Raw genomic sequence first — 22,066 nt, forward strand, 5'->3', positions numbered from 1 at the left:
GAATTCCTTATAGACACAGTGGTATGATTACTATGATATAACAGTGACATCATTCTGCGTCGTCCTTTTATACTCCTGTCATCATGTCATGATGCTTAGGTAACCATGGCGATCTAACTTTGACAACCCTAAGTCCCAGGACCGGGAGGGATGTTTGAAGCAAAAGTCCCCAAGTGGCCAGCTATGGTACTGCAAGCTCTGGCCCACAACCGGTTATCTGTGCCCAGCAGCCATATCGGAAATAATTTGGGCCTCTTCCTTACTTCTTTCAAAGGTGTTACCAATGATACTAATGAAGGCTCTGTTCCATTCTGGTCAAACAGAGTCAGGAATCCATGCCTTCATCTCAACCAGGCTGGATTACTGCAATTCCCTTTACATCGGCATTGACAAATCACTGCTAAAACGATTGCAGCTTATACAAAATGCCGCTGCCCGCCTCTTCACCGGTACAAAGAGGCGGGACCATACTGCTCCCGTTCTGGCTTCTCTCCACTGGCTCCCGGTCCGTTTTAGAATTGATTTTAAGATTTTAATGCTTGCTTTTAAAGCACACAACGGGCTAGCCCCCACCTTTCCTCAATGACCTCATCAAAGATTTATATTTTACCCAGACCCCTAAGGTCGGCCGATCAGTTGCTACTGATTGAGCTCACAACTAACAAAAGGTCTAGAGGCGACCGAGCCTTCGCTGCGGCCACCCCGAGGCTCTGTAATAGCCTTCCTTTTAATATAAGAGCCTCTCAGTCCATATAAAGACCTACTTCTATTCCCTGGCCTTTGAACACAGTTACACCACAATTATTGTCTCTACCTCACTATCTTATGCTACGCTTTTTTAATCGCAGCTTGTATTTTGTATTTTTATATTGTATTTTTGCACTGTATGAATTGTAACGTTGTTTTGATGTGTTGTATAGCACTTTGGTTGGCCTTGGTCATTGTAATGTACTTTATAAATAAAATTTGAGTTGAGGGTAGGGATGGGCAATATTATCGATTTCGTGATATATCGCAATATTTTATTTCGCGATACTGTATCGATACTCCAGGCCGCCATATCGCGATTATATTTTTTTTTGTGAAAAAAAGAAAATATATATATATATATATTTATTTATTTTTGCTTTTTCAGATACAGGCTTTATGAAAAAACATTCAAAGAACCTATCACTGATCTGCAGCTACTCAATATGTAGTGTATATATATACAATATGTAGTTGTGATATATGTATATATCGCAATATATCGCAATATGTATCTTATCGCAATATATTGCAATATGTATCGTATCGCATTATATCGTGATATCGCAATATATCGCAATAATATCGTAATATATGGCAATATGTATCGTATCGCAATATATCATGATATAATCGTATCGTGACCCAAGTATCGTGATACGTATCGTATTGTGAGATTCTTGCCAATACCCATCCCTAGTCTAGCAGCTAAATGTTGGAGACTGGAGATTGCATTGAGCACTAATATGCACTCTATGAAGGTTTTATTATGGCTACTGACCAATATTGCACTGGCCATTGTTTTGTTCTCGCCTTTCTAAAGCATGTCGTCAAAATCCAGCTCAACCTGGCACCTGCCACTCTACTCACCCTGTCCCATGGCCATGCTTGCCAGTTGCCACCATGGTGGAAATCATCCAGCACTAGTTATGTTTGTGTCACTATGGCTGCCATAGTCTGTTGAGTGTATGTGAAGGGGAAAGGGAGAGCTGACTTGTTGTGATACAGAACAGTGTAATTTCCCTTGTTTATCAGTAGTGGCCGTCTATCACACAACTGGGCTTTAAAGATCAACAATGTTTTTTATTAATGCAAATGTATTTTTTCTTTTTTTTTGTGTGCTTTTTACCCTTTTTCTTCCCAATTTAGTCGTTATGCCAATTGATTCCTCCCCACACACAATTAACGCAAATGTCTACATTGAGGTATCCTTTATTTCCCCTAGCCAGCGGCACTTGGCAGAAATCACGGAACTCATCCACACTGCCTTCCTGGTGCACCGTGGGATCGTCGACCTGAAGGAATGGACTAATTCGGACGGCCCGCTGAAGGACATGCAGTTTGGCAATAAGATGGCTGTCCTGAGTGGAGACTTCCTGCTAGCTAATGCGTGTACCGGACTGGCCCAGCTCAACAACACCAAGGTAACCCCTCCCCTACCCCGCCCCATCAGCAGTCTGAGCAGCGAACTCATCGCCAAACAAATCTCTTAACCCATTAAGACCTGAAGCCGATTCTAAAAAAATCTTCAAAATCGTTTAATGTCTAATGTTTCTATGTCAGTGGTTCTCAATCTTTTTCATGTCAAAATGTTATGTATTTGGCCGCGGACCCCCATCTCAAAATATGTTGTTCCAGGGGACCCCCCAGAAGCAAAGATTTGAGTTACAAACGTTTGCTTTAAAAATATATATATTAAAGATTTGCACAAATTTTCACTATTTAACAAAAATAGCAGATCTACAAGCTCATAGCGCGGCACTCAGTGCCGCGCTATGAGCTTGTATATCTGCTATTTTTGAATAGCCAAAGAAATCTTAAAATGACACAGATGCGTCCCCGGTCTTAATGGGTTAATATATGACACTGATATCAATGACAATCCCTGTATTGATGGGGGGCCTCCAGGAGGCCGTATTTGTGGTTCCAGCTATCGCTGTCAATTGTGTTGGTCCTGCTTAAATGTATTGAATCGACGGATCTGTTCTCTCACTTAAGCCACATCGTGACACTCGCGGCCCCATGCTTGCACGCGTTCTCAATTACACACAAACGCACAGGGAGCCCCCGCTCTGTTTGTTTTGTGCAATCGTGGAAACGGAGAAACTCGGCTTGCTATCATTTTAATGGTATAACGCAATGTTTATTGTGCAATTGAACCATAGAGAGGGAATCCGTCTTATTGACTTTCCATTTATAGATAAGTGTGTGTGTGTGTGTGTGTGTATACGTCTGTGTCTGTCTGTCGGTTTCCAGTGTGCATGCAGTGCACGTGTACGTATAGTACTACTACGTATGCGTGTGTGTGTGTGTGTGTGTGCGGTGACCTCATAAGCGCACTACAGACGGTATCTGGTGCACGCCCCGGTAACCCCTTGCTGACAGATTCTGTCACCAAGCTCCGCCGTCAGAATGCGGTCGCCCCGAGTGGATCAAAATAACCATGTTTCCCTTTCTCCCTGCGCCCGGCAGCCAAACCAGCCCTTATCGCCTTCCCTGCCCCCCCGCCGTCTTATTCAGCACAACAGTCTGGGTTTACGTCTGTCTGGGGCCAGCCAAAACGGGGGAATTTGAAAAGGTGTCCTCCTACTTTATGATGTAACCGGCTGTCATGGTGTCTGTAGTACAGGAAACACTATGAGGAGGCATTGGGCATTGCTCGTCGAATTGATATAGTTCCAGAGCTACAACATTGTGTCGCGAATATTGCGATTGACATTTGTCACTGTGGCTGTATACCCCCCCCCCCCCCCATATTTTGGAACTGAAACCGCCATCTTCCCCAAACAATGAAAAACTTGAGAACCGAAAAGGTGACAGACCGATTGATGAGCTGTTGATGATTAAACGCTATGATAGATTTATGTCTACCCGATGTCAATATTTGTATCTCTTTCCTATCACAGCCGTAGTTTATGTCCTCGGTTTGACTTCAAGGATGACTGATGTCGTGTACAGTGTGTAGTTTCTTTTGTTTGCTTTTTTACAGTTTATGTGTGGTCATTGTAAGGTGTACACACACTGTGTGCGTGATACATGTTATTACAGACACAGGTTGACAGATAACAGGCAGCGGTAGCACTTGAAGGCTCCGGAGTTTTTTCTCATAAACCAGGCTTTTTTTTTTCAAGACAGAGAGAGTGATGGAGATTATGTGTCCTGGCCTTGAGAGGAATCCTATGCCGCTACTTGTATAAACGGTAAAGTAATCTCGGCGCGCGGCTCCAGTTTCTCCCCTTCGCAGACCTGTCGGCAAAACACGATCCGGCTGGATTTGGGAATGGAGTAAGGGGGAGGCAGGGGGAGAGCTTATCTGATACTTTCCAAAAAAAGACCCTTCTCCTACCCAGCCCCACTTCCCAAGGCTTTGCAGAGACACCACATCTGGTAATACTGTAGGCACATTGTCCTTCCAGGTCTGTGGGTGAAGCTCGGGTTTCCTCAATATTTTCCCCCGACGGATTCGGTTACGCAGAGGGCACTGCGAGTCTGGCAGAGTGGCTCGCGTCACCAGACTTTGTTCAGATGAAACACGGATGTCTGGGGGGGGGGGGGGGGGGGTGTATATTATGCATGTACAATTCAGCTGAGATGGTATGATGAAACAAGGGTGTCTGGGATGTGCTGTATATGTGCAGATCAGCTGAATGTTGCGGATGATGATGTATACATATCGCCGCCGTCGCGTGGAAACCTTGTGCCCTTCAAAACCGTTACTTTTCAGGAAAGAAGAAGTAAAAAAATATGCATCTAATGTAGTTATTATTTAGTCACACGCTGTTAATACTTTTTGTTTTACTTTTCGACAGACTTAACCACTTTCTACTGTCACTTAATTATGATATATATCTTATTTTGTCTTCAAGAATAGCAGATCTACAAGCTCACAATGCATCGCATCACGACGTGTTGTGAGCTTGTAGATCGGCTACTTTTTGCTACTTTAGCATGACACTCTTCGTACGATGAAGTAGGACATTAATTTGACGAACAAAACATTAAAAGTCGCAATATTAAGATATAAGGTTTCTGCCCGACAGCAACGACATACAGATCAGCGGAGCTGTTCAGTTGATGTATATGTCACAGGTAGATTGGCATTCCAGGTAGATTGGAAGTGGAGCGCTTGTTTTTAGGCTCGGGGCGGGGCTGCGATGCGAGGACGACGAGAACGACAACATGAATATACATACATACTGGCCTCAGTGGCGCACTTCGATAATCATTGGACTCCCCATCCACTATCACTGGGAGTCTGGGTTTGACTCCTGCTCGGGACATTACTTTTTCAAACAACCGCAGACTATTTTCTTTCGCCGATAAAGTATAGTTTTGGACCATGACGGAGGCGCTCCGACTTAGGAGACCTTGAGGCCAAGGAGTCGCGCCCGAGCGCCTCCAGGCGCGAGTGCCCGCGACGACCGGCCGATGGTCTCCTAGTCGACTAAGCGCCGTCCGAGTTATGTACCGATAGGCACAGAATAGTAAATGATATTGTGGGGACTGCGTTTGCCCCGCTATGGTTTGCCCCAACTGCCACTCACTGCACTAACATAGCCCGCCAGCCCCGCCTCCTCAGTCTCGCCCCCTTGTTCGCGGGTGTGCGCGCGCGCGTGCATGTGCGCGTATGCGTGTGTGCGTGCTCGTTTGTGTGCGTGTGCATGCGTGCGTGTGTGGTGTGGGACTCATGTGTGGCTTACATTGCCCTCTGGCGTTGGTTCTACAGAATTGCCTGGGGGGCGGACGGGCGGTGAAAACAAGCGCTTATTTTCCATTCTACCTGGAATGCCAATCTACCTGTAACATATATACATCATGTACAGATCAGCTGAGCTGCTCAGACGATGTATACGTACACATCAGCTGAGATATACATATGGTTTCCTCTGGTCTGCTCTGTTCACACTTATTAACGGTAAGGAAGAATGCAGGGGATCGGCTGAATATGCCAACCATTTTATTTAGCAGATGGTGGTCAATGCTTGCTCTCAGCAACCATTTCAAAGCAGCAGCATGTCATCAGGGCAGTTGATAAGGACCGGCAGTGTTACTGGTGGAAATCTGGGCAAAATGTAGTCATGCATGCCCCCTGTAAGAGAGAACGGGCAACTGCAGTCTTAGCAAAGCACTTAAAAGGCAAGCTGTTCAGAAATCCACAGCGTTTTTACAATGAAGCTGGCAAGCTGCTGTATTGTGATCAACTGTTAGTGCGTGGGGATGTGTGTTTTTTTTTCTCAGAGCTGACGCAAAATGCTGTTGTAGGGTTTTATTGGGCCATGTACAGAATATTGTGAAATGAAAATGGTGATATGTGGAGTGATTTTTCTCCTGCCAAGCTTGTCCCATAGTCCCCAGATACTGTATGAAGACTACTTTGTTTTTGCAGTGTTGAGTGTTGCGGTGTTAATCCCTCTTTTAGCATGAGACAGACAGAAAAGTGTCGAAATACACCAAAGATGCCGATCAGCCGCATGCCAGACGCACCACCTGACATTAACCCATTAAGACCGGGAACGATCTGTGTCATTTTTTGATTTCTTTGGCTATTAAAAAAATAGCAGATATACAAGTTCATAGCGCGGCACTCTTGTAGATCTGCTTTTTTTTTTTATCGTGAACATTTTAGCAAATCTTTCAATACATATTTTTTTAAAGCGAACAACATTGTATTTTGCTGCGGACCCCCCATCTCAAAAGATTTTGTTCCAGTGACCCCCCAGAAGCAAATATTTGAGTTAAAAATGATTGCTTTTAAACTATATATGTATTCAAAGATTTGCACCAATTTTCACGATTTTTCTAAAATAGCAGATCTACGAGCTCATGAGCTTATATATCTGCTATTTTTGAATAGCCCAAGAAATCAAAGAAATTACACAGATGCGTTCCCGGTCTTAATGGGTTAATATATCTTCAAACATCCTCGACAGGTAAAGAAATACATGTGGGCTAAACTGTAGGGGCCCAGACGTAATCTCATCACTCGAGAGTGTCATCATTAACCCCCTCGGCTCTCTCCGCGGTCGGCCATCTGCCTTTTTAGCCCCTCGGACGTGGCCGACACCCGATACGATTTTACGGCGGAGTCTCAGCCGTACGTGGCTATAAATACGAGCGTAATTAACGGTGGGATCTTCCTTATGAAAACAGCAGGGGGGTAGGGGGGGTCCCCAGAGGCCTGATAATGAGCTGGCGAACAGGAGTAATCAGAGCTGGTCCGTGTTGCAGCCATTTACCTGGCCTCGACCCCCGGCCCTCACGTGGCTCCCAGAAGCCAACCGGACCATGTCGGCATTCAACCAAAACAAGGGCTTTAGATCACAGGTTTTCAAAGTGGGGGGGGCTGCCAGAAAGGTCAAATTTTCGTTCGACTTTTGATGTCTTCTTTTTTGTAAATGAATGCCCTACTTCATCATGTATCATCTAGTGCTGCACGATTCTTGCTCAAATGTGAATCACGATTTTCCTCCATAAGAATTGAGATCACGATTCTCACACGATTCTCACACAATTCTCTTGTAAATATAAAAATATTAAGCAAAAAAAAAAAAAAAAGTCATAATTTAAAATCGAGATCGCATAGGTGTCTGAATCGAGATCCCGATCTTTTTTCGATTAATCGTGCAGCACTAGTATCATCACAAGAGTGTCACACTAAAGTACTGAAAATAGCAGATCTACAAGTGTGCCAGACTGCCAGTGTAACCACTTTAAACATTGTATTTTGGGAATGTCGTTGTCAAAGATAAAAAATAAACTGTGAAAGAAAGCTTTCATCGCGGCTGGATGTGAGCTTGTAGATCGGCAATATTCGCTAATTATTTGTTGTTGAGCCATTTCGCAAAGGGGGGGGAGGGCGTAGGACAAGGACCCTCTCGAAAACGAGATGACACATCTCAAGGGGTTATCCTTCTAATAAAAGGTACTATATATATACGTAGCCAGGCTATAGCTATTTGGGGGTCCGCACTCCGTAGCATGGAAATGTTTTGGAATTTAAGATAAGAACAGCGTACCTGGCTGAGGAGGAACAACTTCAGTCTGGTGCATTCCATAAACACGCTCGCATGCACGCTGTAGTACTAACAATTCTGAAAGGCTACACACATCAATAATTTGATGTTCTTGTTCCATCTGTTGTTGTTGTTCTTCCATCTGTTGTGTACATGCTGACTGATAGTGGACAAGTGGACTTAAAAGTATCTCACTTTTCTCCCTGACAGGTTGTCGAATTGATCTCAAGTGCCATCGGCGATCTGGTCCAGGGTGTCTACTATGAAAACCCAGCTAATCTCGAGGTAAGAGCAAGTATTCTCATCATGCTGACTAGGCGTGCAACAGTTAATCAAGCTAATCGAATAAATATATTGATAATTTTATAACAATCGATTGATAATTGACCTCTATTTGGGGCTTTTTTATTAAAGGCCGAAATGTAAAAAAAAAGAAAATAACAGATCTACAAGCGCACCGCGATGCAATGCTACTTAACACATACAGTGCCAAGATCGCATCGATGCGTTCTTTCAAATCCATCGCTTGAGTGCCAGGATTCCAAAGAACGCATTGATGCGTTCTTTGGAATTTTCATTGTTTAATCTGTGATCGCACGGTCCTGTTTATTTCTCATCAACACTTTCTTTTTCCACTTACGTCACACTCACCCGGAGCCGGATGTAAAAAAAAAAAATCATTTCCGGGTCACATTGTTTTTCTCCGGTAATTTTCGGCCAGAATAAGGAAAAACACGGTTTTTCACACGGTATAAAAAACGAACGGACAGCTCAACTTCTATTTTCTTTGGTCCGGGTGACTATCAGTCATCGTCGTAGTGTATCACATCGTTTTCAGGCCGATCAGCGGACCAGGAATTGTCGAAAACGTCACATCCGGTGAAAGACAGGATATGACGTGGGCCTGTTTGGGAGGGGGCGAGCGAGGTGATCAATGTGTGGATTTGCTGCTCTCTACTGGTGGAACTGTTATATGTGCTTGACAACACAATCAGAGAATTTATTTGAATGAAAAATTACAAAACAAAAAAAATAAAAAACACGCAAATTGCTGGCACAGGGGTGAGTACATTATGAATAAACTCTGGCAGTCAATGTGTTAAGCATGAGACCATTGTGTGACAAAGTATAAAATAGGGCTTTAGAGGTTAACACATCCACTGCCAAGGGCTAATCTCATAATGTACTCACCAGTGCCAAGGTGTTTTTGTTGTTTTTTTGTTTTTTTCATGTCGCCATAGATCTTGTTAAAATCCTTAAGATTGAGCGCTACACAGTCTGTTTACATCCGCGAGATCTCCCTGTATCTCCCAGTGAAAACCACGTGTCAAACGGGGCATCCATGTTTGAGTTAGAGCGGATTACGTTAAACAGTGAAATGCGAGGAGAAAAAACTACAGGAAGAGAATTGAGTTTCAGTTTCGTCTGTAGAATGGGAGCGGGCGTGATCGTGAAAACCGGATCCCAAATAATTCTATTTCCTGTCATCAAACCGGAAACGGAAGTGGATCAAAAAAAATCCGAAAGTGCACCCGGACCGCGCATGCGCGAAAAGACCGCAGCCCGTAGGGCTACGGTCTCGGCGCTTAACAGTTGGATTTAACGGCCCGTAGGACTACGGTCTTGGCAGTTAATGTGTTAATCGAATCGCTGATATACATTTTAATAATTTTTATAATACTTCTCAAATATTCGATGAATCAAAAAAAAGAGAAGGTGAAACACAGAACAGTGGAGATTCCTTGATTATTCAATTAATAAAAAAAAGTCATCTATGGAATAATGGCTAAGAAGATAACTTCCAGCCGTGGTCAGAAGGTTCCAGAAATAAACTCCATTCACAAAATAAAACACGCCTGCATGAAAGCAGCTTAGTGGATGAATCATCACACGATGGATTCATTACATAATTCAAAGACAAAGCGTCTGGCAGACCGTGACAAAAGATGTGGTATAGACATCTAAGAGACTAGACATGTTTACTATGAGAGGCAAATTAAGACAATCTCACCACATAATGAATCAGAAAGACAGTTTCAGTTTCCAGATTTAACCATTTGAAGTGAACCCTCGGCAATTTTCAGCAAAAGAGTTGTAACAAGGTAGCTCACACTTTCTCTCAGAAGAAGGCACGTTTTCAGACTAGAGCCCACCCTCGGGCTCTGGCTCAAACAAAAGGCTCATTTTCGGCCTTATCTCGGCTTTCTACGGAAAAAAGGCCCAGAGTTTAATTAAATCCATACAAAGGCTTTGTTTTTTTTAAATACCAGAAACGTTAAACGAAAGCTATTGTGCCAAACTTCAACCCTACTTGGATATGTCCAGAGCTCATCGGTTGACCCTTTTTTAGTCTGCTTATTAACCACCATATTAAACCAACCCACCTAAATAGATTACCCAAACTAATAGCGTAACTTTATGAGAGTACTAGCCCGTTACAACTGTATTTCCTTTTCTTTGTTTAACCTTCACTTCCCCTGGGGAGGTTGGCTGAGCACGAGTGCTCTTTTTCAGTAATTCACTCACACAGACACACACACACACACACATTCAAATCTGGAAACTTCCCAGTATAACCACAGTCTTATGCTGTTGGCCACTGAGCAGTTTGGGGGGTTCAGTGCCTTGCTGAAGGGCACGTTAGCGGTGTTGGAGGAGGGTTAAACCATTAAGACCGGGAACGCATCTGTGTCATTTTAAGATTTCTTTGGCTATTCAAAAATAGCAGATATACAAGCTCATAGCGTGGCACTCACACTATGAGCTTGTAGATCCGCAGCCAAATACATAATAAAGAAAAGTTGCTTAAAAAATATATGCGTATATTCAAAGATTTGCACACATTTACGATTTTTCAAAAATAGCAGATCTACAAGCTCATAGCGCGGCACCGAGTGCCGCACTATGAGCTTGTATATCTGCTATTTTTGAATAGCCAAAGAAATCTAAAATTACACAGATGCGTTCCCGGAAAGAATGGGTTAAAGTGGTGGCCGTTCACTTCCCCACCCCGGATTCTTCCTGCCGGTCCGGGGGAATCTAACCGGGGAGCTTTCGGTCACAAACTCTCCCCTCTAACCTCGCGCAGCCACCGCTGCCCCAATACCCCAGTAGACCCCCTGCTATGAAATACAGCATGAAATGTGCTGTCACTGACTGCTGCACAGCCACTTACATCCTGAAATATGGACCCGCACGTGAAAGAGGAGGCGGATAGGATGTTCCGCTTGAACTTTGAGGTTGTGTGCAATGTAAAGAGTCATAACGTTGCTGTCGGGCAGAAAACCTCTTATCTCCATATTTTAACTTTTTTGTGTTTTTTTTGTAAATGAATGTCCTACTTGATCATACTACAGCGTCACACGAAAGTATCAAAAGTAGAAGATCCACTTGTCGATCTGCTACTTTTGCTATTTTTTTATTTGAATCCTGAAAAGTAACAGTTTTGGATATAATGAGGTTTCAACCCGACAGAGACGATAATTCTATTTCAGGGGTTTTTCCAAGTGGGCTCCGGGGAGCCCCAGGGGTCCTTGGAAGAGGTTCCAGGGGGGTCCCCCCTGCATAATGATTGAATAAAAACCACTTTAACCACTTTAACCCTATTTTATACTTCGGGTGTTTGAAAATAGCCAATCTGCAAACTCACAATGCGTCGCAATGCGACACATCGTGAGCAACCTTGAAAGATTTAACGCAAACCTTCTCTTATGGAGGGGTCCCTGGCACGACATCTTTAAAGATGGGGGGGGGGGGGGTCTGTGGCCAAATACATATCAATTTGGGGGGGTTCCTTGACATGGAAAAGGTTTGAGAATCACGGCTGTGTTTTGCTTCTGCAGGAGAACAGTCTGAGCGGTACCGTCAGCACGGCGACATGGGAGGAGCAGACCTTCCTCTCCCACGGGGCGCTGCTCGCCAAGAGCTGTCAAGCGGCGATGGAGCTGGCCCAACACGACAAGGAGTCTCAAAGACTGGCCTACAAATATGGCCGACACCTTTCCCTCGGCCACCAGGCAAGTCCCGCCGAGTTTGAAAACCCACTCAGTCCGGGAACGCATTGGATTAAGTGTGAAAGTGATTTGACTTCCATGCTGTGCTCAACACTGTCTGCTACTAAGCTTTTGTAGCAGCTACAAACGTCAGGCATTGCTTTGTATCTTCATGTCGCTGACTTCCATTGAAATTATCTGGCAATGTGAAATTCAGCTTTACTGTATAAAAACAACAAGCCAATGATGACAAAAGAACAAGAGTAATCTTTATTAATGAGGAAACAGCGTGAGTTGAGTTAACTTGGGTTGTCATGAACTATGAAAATATGTTATATAATAATAACGGAAATGTAGTCAGTTATTCAATTTTTGCAAGTATTATTCATAGTGTCTCAACTTGCACTACTTTCTGTGTTGTCTCCTGCTGTGGCTCTCCATGGCTCCATATTTGCGTGGCTACAGGGCATCTCAGCAGGGGATCAATAGATACATTCTTTCTGCAAGAATCCTCCTAATCAGGCTAACTCTGTTAAACCACTTGTGGGTTTCCTCCAAGTAAACTCTGCTTCTCATGATTCTAATGAATCTACAATGTTTGACTCACTCTGAGTCAAGCCAGGCCCTGATAGAGAGCCTCCTGCTGAGCTTTGGCGCTAGACCTGAACTTGTTCATGTGTTGGCCCCCTTTTCCACTATGAAGGGTGACCCAGAACCCTCCATGACTTGAACCTTTCCAGAACCCGTCAAGTTCTGCGATTGTTTTTTTGTTTTTGTTTCTATTATAACCACAACTGCCCCTGAAAGTGATCGTATGTCATAAAAACAAACTCCTAATGTTTTAAAAAATGTTGAAAGGTTTAACTCAGGGTTAATACTACTGTACCTCATGAGCAGGGTACAAATAGGTTCTATGCACAGCAGCCATATTGGAAAGAAATTGGGCTTCTTCCTCACTTGTGTTACCAATGATACTAATGAAGGCTCTTTTCCATTTAGTGTAGCACAGTGGTTCTCAAACGTTTTAATTTGAATGACCCCCATAACTCAGAGTTATACACCCGTAAGGGGCCATTTGAAACCCCCTCAAAGAACCACGACGGTCCCTGGGCGGTGGACCCCAAATTCGAGACCCACTGGTGTAGTGAGTGTTTCCAGTGAGCCAACATGCACAATATCAGCACCCTGACTCTGTTTGAGCAGAATGGAACAGAGCCTTCATTAGCATCACTGGCAACACAGTAAGGAAGAAGAGGCCCAATTTCTTTCCAACATGGCTGCTGTGCATAGAGCCTATTAGGTTCTGAGAACCTTATCTGAAGCTGAGCCTTAGCGTAATGGAAACAAATCCAGAACATGGCACGATTCACTTAGTTCTTATAGTGGAAAAGGGCCAAAACTAACACAGAGTTACTTAGTGAAACCTCTGGAAAAAAAAGGAGTTGGTCGAAAAAGATGAAAGATGACCAGCATCAGTGGTGTAAAGTAACTAAGTACATGTACTTAAGTACAATTTTGAAGTATATTTACTTTACTGGTGCATTTCCAGTTTTCAGTACTTTTACTTATACTCCACCATCTCAGAGGCAAATATTGTACTTTTTACTGCACTACTAATTACTTTGTAGATTTTGATTATTATTTTGAAAAATACATTAACCACTTCAGCCCTATATATATATATATATATATATATATATATATATATACATACACACACACACACACACACACACACACACACACACACTTTGGCTATTTGAAAATAGCAGATCTACAAGCGTTGTGAGCTTGTAGATCGGCTATTTTCCAAAGACTTTAATATATTTTGAAAACTTCAAATGAGTACTTTTACTTGGTACTTTAAGTACCTTTTGATGCCAATACTTTTGTACTTTTACTCAAGTACATTTTGATTAACAGACTTTTACTTGTAACAGAGTATTTTTACACTGCAGTATTGATACTTTGACTTGAGTAAAAAAAAATCGTACTTTTTCCACCACTGACCAGCATGTTCTCCCTTCCCATCTGTAGCTTAACTCCGACCTGCAGCCGTTTGTGAAGAGCGGAACGGTAGAGCCGGTCTCGTTCAGCTTAAATGCCGCCCCTGTGGTCTTCCACCGGCAGATAGTGGGCCAAGAGATGTGGCATCACCAGTTAGAACAGGTAATGACGCTTCTGAGTATGTGACACACTTGCTGTATAATAAACTGCTATATAAATAAAGTTTCTTATGTTATTTTGACGATAACTTATTTCAGATTACACCACCAACAGAAGGCCTCTGTATTTAACTCATTCACTGCCAGACTTATTTCTGGCTGCGTTTACCCACTGCCAGCGATTTTTCGATTTTCTTACCTTTTTCAAGTAGTCACAGAATATGTATCTCCATTATGATCGATCCCCTGATGGTTGCTAATCACTGAGGGCTTCACTGTGTGGTTTAACAATTGTCAACGAGGTCATCGCGATCTTGTTGACATTAATTGTCTGCCATTAAATGTCTTGACCAAAAATACATAGTAAAAAAAAAAGTGCACAGGAGCCGAGATACAGGATTTTTAAGTAATAAGTTAACCAAGAGGTGAATGGAGCAGCAAATCTTCGGATCACGATATCTTGGGTTGTGTTTGTTTTTTTATTACGTTTTTTACGTCCTTGGCAGCATTGGTAATTGGAAATAATTACGTTTTTTACGTCCCTGCCATCTTTATTCTTTATTTAAATGTTTACTAACGTCACAAACCAAATGTCTTAAGTTAAGACTTACATTATGTACATCATGTCAACTGATTTTATATTCTCCAATTCCAATGACAGGCTAAATAGTGTTTTTTCTGAAAATAAAGCAACTTGCACAATTTTTTTAATTCCATGCCTAAATGGTGTTTTCTATTAATGTCTACTAAAAGATTTTATGAGATGGTCATATAATTACAAGTGTCATGTTGTCTAATTGTGTGTTATCTCTTTACTTTAATAGGTAAAAGGATACAGAAACCAGCTGGATTATTCAAAGGTGAGCAGACTAAATTATACGAACTATAGACAATGGTGGAAGAAGTGCTCAGATGTTTTACTTAAACGTAAAAGTAGAAATACTGCAACATGAATATACTCTCTTAGTTACTTAAAAGTAAAAGGCCTGTATTCAAAGTTTTACAAGAGTAAAAGTACAAAAGTATTGGTAAAGATATACTTGCAGTACCAAAGTAAAAGGTATTCACATTTCTCAGAATTTGTCAAACCTTTTTGAAAATAGCAGATATGTACAGTATGAAATATTGACAAAGACTAAAACTAAGGACATTTTCTCTATAAATTAGTTTTGTAAACAAACAATACAGTTTCAGTTAGTTCTTGTTTTTTTATATAGCCATGTTCTTGTTCTTAATGTCAGTTAACTGAAATGTTAATGTTTTTTAGTGTTGTTTCAATTCAAATTTGAGTTATTTTGTTAGTTAGTTTTAGTTTTATACTACTGTATAATAACCTTGGTTAAGTGCTGCTGCAGTATACTTTCACGGTATGTGTTAGGCCTATTTCACACATGAAACCCTGCTCTGCCTATTTGTTCAGCAGCACTGCAGGTTGGCACGAGGGCCACCAGAGAAGGAGGCTGTCTCTTCTCTGTAACCAATATCAAAGTTGAGAAATGAGCTTTCCAAAGTCAATGTGTGAGAGGGAAGAAGGGGACCGATAGGGGTGCAGGAAGAGAGACCGAGGCAACAGGGGAAGGGTCTGACGCGAGGGGGTGGGGTGGGGATTGCGGGGGTGTGGGGGGTTATGTAGTCGTGTCTGAAACCAGAGCAGGGTGGATTAGTTACCGAGGCCTATTTGTGGAGGAGACACTGAGGCTCAGAGACAGTGGCATTGTGAGTGAATCTCCTTCAGCACACTCACTAAAGGAGAGGGACATGGGCAGAAGTTTCAGAGAGTACGTGAGATGTCAGATGAGGGACACAGGACGGAAAGGTGAGAGCAGGAGAGACGAAAGTGACACTGGGGCGAGGTTCGGGGGAGAAAAACTTGGAACATAATTATCAGCGAAGTGCTTAAAGTGGGATTACTGGCTTTACTGCAAATGTCACACACACCAAAAAATCACATGTGCTGTCTGCATCACAGCCGATGCATCTCGCTACAGTAGTTATAGATGCCTACATGATGCATATATGGAAAACATAAAATACTATATGCATATCATATTTTAACGTAAGATCCATGCACACATCACCTCCATGCACCTCAAAGTGTGCTATGATTGATGTTACATACATGGCCGTTTTTCTTTCCTTACTACTTGTTATTCTTAATGGCAATTTCTATTGTTATTGCTACGACAATATAGATTCTTGTATATCGTCTCTTGTCGGGTGGAAACCTCATATGTCCAAAACGTACTTTTCAGGATTCAAATTCAAAAGTAGCAGATCTACAAGCTCAAAACGCGTTGCTTCGCGCTGCGTTTCAAGCTTGTGGATCTGCTACTTTTGATGCTGTAGTATGATCACATAGGGCATTAATTAAAACACAAAAATGTAAAATATGGAGATGAGATGTATGAAATGCAAATCTTGAATCTTATAGGCTACAGTAGGTCACAATTACACAGAAATGTTCCACACATACTAGAGTAGACGTAAGTCTATCGCATAGCCAGGCGATCAGTGATCTCCCCAGACGTATCTGTAGGCGGAGATCTCTAATGGTCTGGCTACGCGAGACCAGAGGAGATGTGATGCTGTGTGGAAAGATGGGGAAAAAAAGGGGGCTATCAAAGTAATGAGGGGATGCAGCATCAAACGGAGGGACATTGAGGGTCATAAGGGGAAACATTAACCCATTAAGGCCGGGAACGCATCTGTGTGTCATTTTTTCTTGTAGCAGATCTACAAGCTCGTAGCGCGGCACTCGGTGCCGCGCTATGAGCTTGAAGATCTGCAATTTTTTGAAAAATCTTGAAAATGTGTGCAAATCTTTGAATATATATTCTTTAACACATCGACCGCCAGAGGTTAATCTCATAATGTACTCACCAGTGCCAAGGTGTTTTTGTTGTTTTTTTGTTTTTTTCATGTCGCCATAGATCTTGTTAAAATCCTTAAGATTGAGCCGTACACGGTCTGTTTACATCCGCGACATCCCACTGTATCTCCCAGTGAAAACCACGTGTCAAACGGGGTATCCATGTTGTAGTTAGAGCGGATTACGTTAAACAGTGAAATGCGAGGAGAAAAAACTACAGGAAGAGAATTGAGTTTCAGTTTCGTCTGTAGAACGAGGGCGGACGTGATCGTCAAAACCGGATCCCAAATAATTCCGTTTCCGGTCATCAAACTGGAAACGGAAATGGATAAAAAAAAATCCGAAAGTGCACCCGGAAATTTTTAGCGCGAAAAGACCGTGGACCGTAGGGCTACGGTCTCGGCGCTTAACAGTTGGATTTAACGGACCGTAGGACTACGTTCTTGGCGGTTAATGTGTTAAAGCGGACATTTGTAAAACATGTTGTTCCAGGGACCTCCAGAAGGAAAGATTTGTGTAAAAAATGTTCCCTTTAAAGATATATATATATTCAAATATTTGCAAAAAATTTCAAGATTCTTTTTAAATAGCAGATCTACAAGCTCGTAGCACGTGCTATGAGCTTGTAGATCTGCTATTTTTGAATAGCCAAAGTATAAAATATGGATAAAGTGGTTGGTTACACAGATACGTTCCCGGTTTGAGTGGGTTAAGAGAAATGGGATGCTGCATGGAAAGAAAGAAAGAAAGAAAGAAAGTTAAGTACTGTAGATGAGGTGTTGTGTTGTGAAATGAAGCATTTAAGGCCTTCTCCCTAAACTGTAAAGGAAACCAGGCAGGTACAGTGCTATTCACCTGCCCACAGTAAAAAAAAACTTTGTGTTACTCTGAAGAGTGTGCACTCTTCGGAGTTAAAGTAACACCAAGGATTTTACTGTGGCAGGGTTTTTTGAGGGAAGGCCTACAGGGCTGTCCAGGACCAGCTCCAGAATTTAATTAAAGTGCCCTCAGCAAAATGATGTCCCAACAGAATATGAGCAGAGGATAGACACCTACATTTCCTTGGAGCTTGCATACTTATAGGAAATAAAGAATCAACTCTTTTCTACCCATATCGCGTGTGTGTGTGTGTGTGTGTGTGTGTGTGTGCGTGTGCGTGTGCGTGTGTCAAGCCACAGATGTACTGTACATTTGCTGGCTGGTATTGTCTCTCTAATTTTGAGTTTTACCATAAAGTCCTAGTGCCACAGGCCTATTTCTCCCATGATAATGATACTTGGGTATTACTGTTCTATATTCCGAATAAAATTCTTCCCCAAAAATGTACGTTAACTACATGAACCATAGCATCCCTGTTCTGGGGAGGTCATAATAAGTCGGCCAAAATAGCAGATCTACAAGCACACAACGTGTCGCGTTGTGAGTTAAACCCCTGGGGGACCCCGGTCAACGAAATACTTAACGATGTAAGTGGTTAAAAAAATATGTGTTTCTATAGACACATTCAACAGCTCATTAAAAATACTGGATTTGACTTTGTCACTGCACCCCCTTGCCTCATCATAACTGTCGATCTACTTGGCAAAACTGAGATAGCAATCATTATAAAGACATCATATACAAGTAAAAACAATTTCATGACAACAACGTTGGAGTAACTAATACATCCACTGAACAAAAAAAAAGTTGTATTGTATACTATAAAACAAGCGTGTACTCGCCGGTTGGATGACCCCGGTCTACAAGCTGTTGCTTGTAGTACGGCTATTTTCTGCAAAGTAGTTGGAGTAGAGAAAAGAAAGGAGGGAGCCAAGTATAGACCCCTGGGGGAACCCTGGTCAACAAACTATCCGGGTTTAAGTGGTTAAAACCAGCCATCTGTCACGAGCATGCCGATCAGTAGACAGACATTGAAGGGACATGCATAACGTTAACGACTAAAAATCAGGGTAGGGATCGCATTTCTGCCGTCTCCAATGTTAACTCATATAGTGCCAATGACGTCTTTTGACGGCCGTTTTCAGTGTGCCATTAGTGCCAATGACGTCTTTTGACGTCTCCTAAAAAAAAAAAAAAAAATCAAAATACAATTTTTAATTTTTTTTTTTTTTTTTTGGTTATTTTTTTTTCTTTTGAATCTCAAAGGAACTAGGAGAAAACGATTTTCAAAAAGTTAATTCTCCATCCACTTCAATGTTAAAATGTAAACGGAGAAAAAAAATTCTCCGTTTGACCCAAAATGCCTTTGGCATATGGATCAACTAGCTTGAAATAAGCCTGGCAGTGAATGAGTTAAAAGAGGGCAGGAGCAGTGGCAAGGTGTAGGTAACGTTTGACTTCATAGAGTGGTCTACAACGTTATTGTATAATCTAGATAAAAAGATACAAATGTATTGATTATTGTATAATCTGGTCGATTTAAAAACAGAAAAAAATACTAATCATGGCACAAGGTCTTTAAAATTAACACTCTGGATTTGACTGTGTACAGGCAATTAGGTTGAATTAAGACACAAACGTTTTTACTTTTCTTTTAAATAATTCATTGTAATTGTATGTCTGGATAATTCATGTCATGTCGGTGCCTTTTTGTGTTCCTCAACAGCTGTGGGCGGTCATCAAATCGGAGAAAGGTGTGCGCTCGGCGCTGGACTTATGCTGTCACCATGGCAACAAGGCTCTGGAGGCCATCCAGTCTTTCCCTTCATCCGAGGCGCGCTCCGCCTTGGAGAACATCGCCGGTGCCGTCACCAAATTCTGACCTGCCCGGACTCACGCTCCCCTCTTTTCTGACTGCAGCATCTCGTCCTCGGGGACGAAAACCCTTAAATGGACACTTTGTTTTGTTTTTCTCCCAATTTAGTTGTTAATCAGCAGCCAATTGCTGCTGACCCCCTGCTCTTTTTCACCAGGGGGGTGTAGAACACTGGTTCTCTCTCAACGTGGGGTCCAGGGACCGACCCCTCCGGGTTGAGGAGCAAGGGTCTGTTACTCCGAGACTCTACAAATGGTTCCATGTGTACAGTCTCTGAGTTAAAATAACAGAGGATTTTACTGTGTAGATTGGGGTCCCAGAGATGTTTTTAAAAAGTATCAAATGGGGGTCTGTGGACTAATCACTGTCTGGGGGTCCTTGAAATGAAAAGGGTTGAGAATCACTGCCTTTAGTGTACCAGTAATGCAGGATTGGAGTGAAAAAAATAACACTTTGGGGGTCCCAGAGATGAAGAATTGTATCAAATGGGTTCGTGGCCTAATGGATTTCAAACTAGGGGTCCTTGTAACTAAAAAGCATGAGCGTCACTGGTGTAGACGCCCACGTGTCTCCTCCGATGAACGTGACGTCGCCAGCTGCTTCATTTTGCCCTGAGAGTTTCACCGGGAGGGCGTAACATGTACGGAGGAAGACGCCATCTTTACTAGCTCCACTCCCCACTGAACCGGCGCCCCGACCCACCTGTTGGAGTCAAATGGTGTAGCGACAGATATCGCCTGCCAATCGGAGCGCCTGGCCAAGCCGGAGGCACTGAGAAGGATTTGAGCCCCAGTCACCCACTTTTCTCCTGTGTCACCCGGACGCCTCTCAATAAACAGACTCTTAACACTTCTTTGAGCCAGGTGGCAACTCAATGTCTGAGACAGACTGTTATGTTTTGCTCTGTCACTTTGCATTGCAAATGCAATGGTAACACTCAGCAATGATTGTCATTAAAGAAAGAAAAAAAAAGAAAAAACTTCGACCCATCCATCATCGTGTCATATGTTGTCTGTGTCGCCTGATGATCGTGTTTGTCCCAGCACTGGTGTGTATGATCAAATCAACCCGGGGTGGGGAAAGGTCATGCTGCCTCCCCCTCCCTAACCGCCCTGGCCCAGCCTGCAAGCGTATTGTAGCTCCGCCAGCAGTAATTATTAATGAAGAGACTTGAACAAATGGACAGGAAATGCAGCGGTATTGATTGGGCCGGCTGCCCTGCTCTAAGCTGCGTTGGCTGGCGCCAGGCTGGTGGCCTGTGGTTTCCCAGGCTGCTGTCTGTGCTGCGGAGGGGGGGGACAGCCAAGGTGTGAAAGCAGGCCTGAGGGGGCAGCAGCAACAGCAGCACCACTGGCAGCTGTCTGTCACATCCATAGCCCACCCCGAGCTGAAGGACACACTGCTGAGTGGGGGAGGGGGGGGGGTAGAGCAGTGTTCCAAATGGGTCGTGAGAAAATATCCCATTTTCTTTGACATTTCCTATGTTTATTTTGATATGGGGGGGGGGGGGGTCCGTGGCCAAAAAACATATATTTTTGGGGGTCCTTGACAATTATGAAAAAGTTTGAGAACCACCAACATACGTTTTTTAGAAAACTGTTGGGATTTAGAAGACATTTGTAGAATCGGCTTCAGGTCTTAATGGGTTAAAATACTTTACTTTTTTATTGGTGGTATTGTTTCGAGCCAGGAGGCTCTTCCTCAGACCTTACTGCCCGTCCTCCGTAAGGTCTGAAAACCTCAAACCGTTACCATCAATAATAAAAAAAAACACGATAGGAGCAGCAGTCTGGTTTTAGTGTTATTTATTATAGGTTGAATTTTTTATCCGGCACCTAGCCCAGCAGGACAGGATGTGCGTGTCTTTGTCACTTTGTGACACCTTGGCAGGCATTGGTGGGACAGGACGTCATGTAGAAGAGACAGATATTGGTGATGGTATATATCGATATTATATCCATCTTGATATGAGTCTAGATATCAGGGATTTTAGAATATGATATGGCATAACTGTCTTATCTAATATCAATCTACAAGCTCAAAGACCATCCTAACGCATTGTGAGCTTGTAGCTATTTTTGCCATTTTTAATTGATATCGTCACAACATCAATATTGAGGTATTTTGTCAAAACAATACGGTGATATTTGATTTTGTCCATATTGCTCAGGTGGTAGTAAACCCACCAGGAGCAACTGAGGGAAAGAACAGCGTATAATACATATATAAAAGTAAACAAGGGAGAGAAGGGTGGTGTTGGAACAGAGACAAACCTGCAGGAAGAGGAAAGGTGGCACTGAGGATTGGTTGGACGAAGAGCGAAGAGGCTGGTATTCTTTTTTGGCTGGAGAAAAGAGAAGGATGGGGTCTTTCTAGTGAGATCAGAGCTGGCCCACAACATGCATGGGAGGGGCAGTGTCTAAAAAAAGCAAATGTATGTCTCTGTTGCCTGCTTGTAGGTCCACTTCCTCTAGTGGGTTTTTAGTTTCCACTGGTTGGGTGTGCTGCGTACAGCCAGGCACCAC

General features: G+C 42.8%; 1 protein-coding gene across 1 annotated transcript in view; it reads left to right on the plus strand.

Annotated features, from left to right (window-relative positions):
- pdss2 (prenyl (decaprenyl) diphosphate synthase, subunit 2) overlaps positions 1-20,740 on the plus strand; it is a 42,578-nt gene extending 21,838 nt beyond the window's left edge. Inside the window, exons 3-8 of the mRNA XM_080413679.1 lie at positions 1,973-2,171; positions 7,971-8,045; positions 11,603-11,776; positions 13,790-13,921; positions 14,742-14,777; positions 19,392-20,740. Of these exons, the coding sequence (XP_080269805.1) occupies positions 1,973-2,171; positions 7,971-8,045; positions 11,603-11,776; positions 13,790-13,921; positions 14,742-14,777; positions 19,392-19,547 (772 nt within the window). The 3' untranslated portion in view covers positions 19,548-20,740. The remainder of the gene's footprint in view (positions 1-1,972; positions 2,172-7,970; positions 8,046-11,602; positions 11,777-13,789; positions 13,922-14,741; positions 14,778-19,391) is intronic.
- Positions 20,741-22,066: the final 1,326 nt, after the last annotated feature.

The sequence above is a fragment of the Gymnoscopelus braueri genome (genome assembly GCF_963280865.1).
Source record: "Gymnoscopelus braueri genome assembly, chromosome: 19".
In the NCBI taxonomy this organism is placed as follows: Eukaryota; Metazoa; Chordata; class Actinopteri; order Myctophiformes; family Myctophidae; genus Gymnoscopelus; species Gymnoscopelus braueri.